The sequence below is a fragment of the Carlito syrichta genome, unplaced genomic scaffold, assembly GCF_000164805.1.
Source record: "Carlito syrichta isolate Samal-C Ts95f unplaced genomic scaffold, Tarsius_syrichta-2.0.1 Scaffold170021, whole genome shotgun sequence".
Classification (NCBI taxonomy): Eukaryota; Metazoa; Chordata; class Mammalia; order Primates; family Tarsiidae; genus Carlito; species Carlito syrichta.
Window position 1 is genome coordinate 154,214 of NW_007114117.1, and position 4,867 is coordinate 159,080.

At 55.6% G+C, this 4,867-nt stretch overlaps 1 protein-coding gene across 1 annotated transcript in view; it reads right to left on the bottom strand.

Moving 5' to 3' along the window:
* Positions 1-3,758, bottom strand: part of GALK1 (galactokinase 1) — a 6,909-nt gene extending 3,151 nt beyond the window's left edge. Inside the window, exons 1-4 of the mRNA XM_021709269.1 lie at positions 3,568-3,758; positions 2,994-3,113; positions 2,663-2,798; positions 2,359-2,540 (exon numbers count right to left, since the gene is read on the bottom strand). Of these exons, the coding sequence (XP_021564944.1) occupies positions 2,359-2,540; positions 2,663-2,721 (241 nt within the window). The 5' untranslated portion in view covers positions 2,722-2,798; positions 2,994-3,113; positions 3,568-3,758. The remainder of the gene's footprint in view (positions 1-2,358; positions 2,541-2,662; positions 2,799-2,993; positions 3,114-3,567) is intronic.
* Between the last annotated feature and the right edge of the window lie 1,109 nt (positions 3,759-4,867).

Genomic DNA, 4,867 nt, shown 5'->3' on the forward strand with positions numbered 1-4,867 from the left:
GCAGCCTCAACCTGCTGGGCTCCGGCGATCCTTCCGCCTCAGCCTTCCAAGTAGGTGGAATTACAGGCATGCGCTACCACGCCCAGCTGAAGAGTCTGAGGTTTTAAACAGGGGTGTGAGGTGAGGAGACAACAGCCAAGAGGAAGTCAGAAGTCTGTGGGGGAGGATGATGGGTTCAGTTAGAGGTCAGGTGCAGGCTTGGGGACCCTGGCTGCAGACAGGAAAGCCAGGGGCACAGGCTCCGATCCGAGTCCTCAGTGGTGGCTGGTGCTGTGTACTGAGGACAAGGCTTAGGGAGGCACAGGCAGAGAAATGGAAGGACTATCCTCGAGCAGATCCAGTCCCTGGGGTGGGGGAGAGGAGGTACCAGGTAGGAGCCAAGGGTAATCCACAGGTGTGGCAGGGAGCCCTAGGAGGGTTGTTAGGGTCGGTGACATGGGAGAGGGACAGGCAGATTTGCACAACTAGGAAGTGGGCAGAGATGAGGTAATGGGGCAATACTTTAGGAGGGAAGAAAACTGAGCGTGTTTGGGAGGCAGAAGGGAAGGAGCTAGGCAGAGGACCAAGGAGTGGGTGGGGAATGCTCCTTAGGTAGAGGGAGACCCAGAGGAGCCATACAAAAAGACTGGGGTGGGGCGGAGCGACGAGCACACTCAAGTGTGGAAACCTTGGCCAAGGTCATCTGCACAGAGCAGGCAGGGCAGGTCTGAAGCACCACTATGAAGAACATGACAGTTCACAAAGCAGGACAGATTCGCAAGCTCATCCAGTGTCCCTGAGATGGGCGCACACACACACTGGCAGGAAGGGCACAACTCCTAGTGTGGGCAGCAGGGCAGGGTGATCAAGGGCCTGGGCTGCGGGGCTAATTGCCTGGGTTGAGATCTCAGCACTCTCTCTCACCATAGACTCCCTATCCAAAACACAGAAATAACAGTAATAGTAGCTGCTCTACAGAATTTTAAGAGAATTAAGCAAGTTCATAAATTTATATGACCCCAGGACTGTTAAACAGACTACCTTCCTGGCCATGTATATTAGTAGTTTAAAATACTTGTATCTCTTGCCTCTGTAATCCTACTCATATAACTCTAATCCTAAAAAAAAAATTGAGAAGCCGGGCTCGGTGGCTCAGCCTGTAATCCCGCGCCTTTGGGAGGCTGAGGTGAGTGGATTGCCTGAGCCCGCGGGTTTGAGACCCGCCTGGGCAGCGAGACCTCATCTCTACAATAAATCAAAAAATCAGCCGGGCGTGGTAGCGCGCGCCTGTAATTCCGGCTACTCGGAAGGCTGAGGCGGAAGGATCACTGGAGCCCAGCAGGTCGAGGCTGCGGTGGCCGGGAGCGGCCACTGCACTCCAGTCTGGGCGACAGAGTGAGACTCCAACTCAAAAAATAAATAAATAAATAAAATAAAATAAATTTTTTAAAAAGGGCAAGTGAGACTATATGACATATACTCAGTTTTGAAAATACAGATGTACTGAGTGTGGTGGCCCATGCCTGCAATCCCAGCGCTTAGGGAGGATGAGGTGAGAGGATTGCCTGGGGCCATGAGTTTGAGACCAGCCTGGGCAACCTGGCCCGAGACCTTATCTCTCTGATAAATAAAAAAATTTGCTGGAGGCCGGGCGTGGTGGCTCACGTCTGTAATCCCAGCACTTTGGGAGGCAGAGGCGAGAGGATTGCCTGCACGCATGGGTTCAAGGCCTGGGTAACTTAGTGAGACCTCGACTCTACAATAAATCAAAAAATTAGCCTGGGGGAAAAAAAAAAAATTTTGCCAAGCATAGTAGCGCACACCTGTAATCCCAGCTGCTTGGAAGGCTGAGGCAGAAGGATTGCCTAGCAGGTTGTGGCTGCAGTAGTCATGATCTTGCTATTGTACTCCAGCCTGGGTGACAGAGCGAGACTCTAACTCAAAAAAAAAAAAAAAAGAAAAAGAAGAAGAAAGAAAACACAGATGTGAAAAACACTGGAAGGAAATATGTGAAAATGTCACATATTTTCTTTTTTTTTGAAAGCGAGATTTATTGAGAAGACAGAAAAGCTCCCATAGTGGGAGGGGACCTGAAAGGGACATATTTTCACTGTGGCTGTCTATGCCTTATAGCTTATTATTTCCTACTTTGTATTTTTCTGTTTTCTACAATGGAAACACAATTCTCTGCTACAAAAAACCATTTTCAGATTTCAAGCAGCCTGGCTAAGGTCGTAGGCCTAAGGTTTGCAGGGATGGGGGGGCGTGGGCTGAGCACGGCAGCAGGCCTTGCAGACTGTGGGGGGCAGAGTCAAGGACACACTAAGGTGCCAGCAGGAAGCCCAGCCGCCTCTGGGACAGCCTCCAGCCCACTCTCACCCTCCAGCTCCTCCAGCTGCACCTCCCGGAGGCTCTCCTTGCCCAGCGCCCGGGCCACTTCTTCGCACTGGCGCCGCCGCACTGGGTACTCGCTGGAGCCCAAGGAATGGCGGACGTTGGAGTTGGTAATGAGCACAGCCAGCTTGGGGTCTGACAGCGGCACCAGGCTTGTCTCCAGTGACCTGGGGTGGAGTTGGGGTGGGGAAGATGACAAGACCAAGTTCTGCTTGCTGTGCCAGGCAGTGGGCATGCTCCACCTGGAAACTCCTGAGACAGGGTGGGAGGGGCTGAGGGGAGAACTGACCTGCAGTCAATGAGCAGCGCGTGGCCTTTCTGCCCCAGCAATGCGACAAGTTGGTCCATAATGCCACAGGGCACCCCCGCGAAGCTGTGCTCGGCTCGCTGACACACCTGGGCCCGGGCAGCTATTGCCCCCGAGTCTGCAGTACAGGGTGAGGTGGGGAGGCTAGGGCCCAGGACGGGAGACCAGGGGTGGGTGGGCAAGCAGGAGCAGCAGTAGCTCCAGTGACACTCCAAGGAGGCTCCCCCCCATACCACAGTAGAACTAGCTCTGACCCCCAGAAGACCTCATGGAAGCAAGCGGGATTGGGTCAGGGCTGGACCCTAGGTGGTACCTGGGCAGAGCTGCTGGAGGAAGGTGTACGTGGCCACTTCCAGGGACGCTGAGCTGGACAGTCCACCCCCCAAGGGCACTGAGCTGACCACCACTGCACTGAAGCCGGGAAGTGGGGCAGCTGCAGGGAAAGAAGAGGCGATGGTAAGAGGGGCTGCCTGGGCACAGGAAGGACATGTGTCCTGGTAGGGAGCTAACAGCCTAGCAGCTGCTTCTAGGACATGGGTCTCAATGTCAGAGGTCACCAAACTGCTGGGTCAAGGAGCCCACCAACCCTCCATTTTCCTACCCTCTGAGGCTGCTGGGACAGTTTTCCTAGTTGTCCTCCTGGTTTAGGGCTCTGGAAGCCAACAGGCTAGGGTCTGAATCCTGGCTCCCCCAATCATGTAATGGGAAACCCAGGGCAAGTTCCAGAACCTCTCAAGGCATCAGTTTCCTCTCTGTAAAATAGGATGCTCCAACCCTGCAAGCCTTCTCCACAGTGTATTAGATAAATTAATGGGCTCGTCGGCTGTGAGGTGCCACTCCTAGTACTCACATGAACTGGTACGGGTTTCCAGGCCTGGGCCCCATACCTGGGTAGTGCTGAATCACTCCCTTGACATAATTGGCCCATCGGGGTGTCCCAGGCTCCAGCGACCGCTGGGCTGTGGGCAGCGGAAACTGCAGCCTCTGGGGCTCATCGGCATCCTCAGAGGTGGTGAGAAGAGAAACAAGCCCATCTGCTCGGGGGCTCCCCACCAGCACAGTCACAAGCTCCAGTGCCTGGCAAGAGAGACAAGTATATAAAGTTCACGCCAAGTGATGGTATTAAGCCCCTCCGACGGCACCTACTCCAGCCAAGGTTCTGACGCCTTAACAATGGACAATGTGCCCTCCAGGTTCAACTTGAAGAGCTGAGTTGGCTCTGGGGGCTTGAGCCCTGCCCCCTGGTCTTCAGAGGCAGAACCAGCTGCAGCCAGAGCACAAATCTGGACTCTGCCCTGAGCTGTGAGGCAAGGGGGAGAGAAAACTAGCTCAAAGGGAAAACAGATCAGAGGAGTTCCAGTGTCTTCCCATTTTGGATACGCTGTACCTACTCACTTCTCAAGGTGCACAGTGGCTAAAGCTGGGAAGCCTCTCTCTAGTCGCAGGCCCACCAAGAACCAGCTGTGTGTGACCTTGAGCGGCAGATCACTAGCCCTCTACAGGTTTCAACTTCCTCCTTGTAAAAATAAATTTTTTTTTTTGAATTGATTCTCAGTCCCGGCCACCGCAGCCTCGACCTGCTGGGCTCCTGCGATCCTTCCGCCTCGGCCTCCCAAGTAGCCGGAACTACAAGTGCACGCTACCACGCCCAGCTAATTTTTGGATTTATTGCAGAGACAGGTCTCCCCATGCAGCCCAGGCTGATCTCAAACCCGCGGGCTCAGGCAATCCTCTGCCTGGGCCTCCCGAAGAGCTGGGATTATAGGCTTGAGCCACCGCGCCCGGCCCCTCCCTGTGAATTGAACAGGCTGGGCCGCAGGAGTCTACGTTAGCCCAGGTCTGCCGCTGGGTCCCCAAAGTGGCCAGAGACCAGGAGGGCCCCCTCTGTGTGGTACACAGAACCCCACAGTTTGAAGGAAACACGCTGCCGGGCTGAGGGTGAGGACCCTCGGACCTTCCCCGAGGGCAGGCTTGAGCGAAGAGTCGTCCGCGCTCGGCCTCGCGGATTCCCTGCTTCCTCCCTTCCACGTGGGAAAGGGCGCGTCCCAGGGCCTCTGGCGCGCGCCTGGCCCTAGGTCAGACTGCCGCCCCACGTTCCACGCGGAGAACACGCCCGACCGCGCCCCCGCCCTTGTCGACGGCCAGCGCAGGCGGCGGGCGAGGGGCTCCCCGCGCGGCCCCTCACCA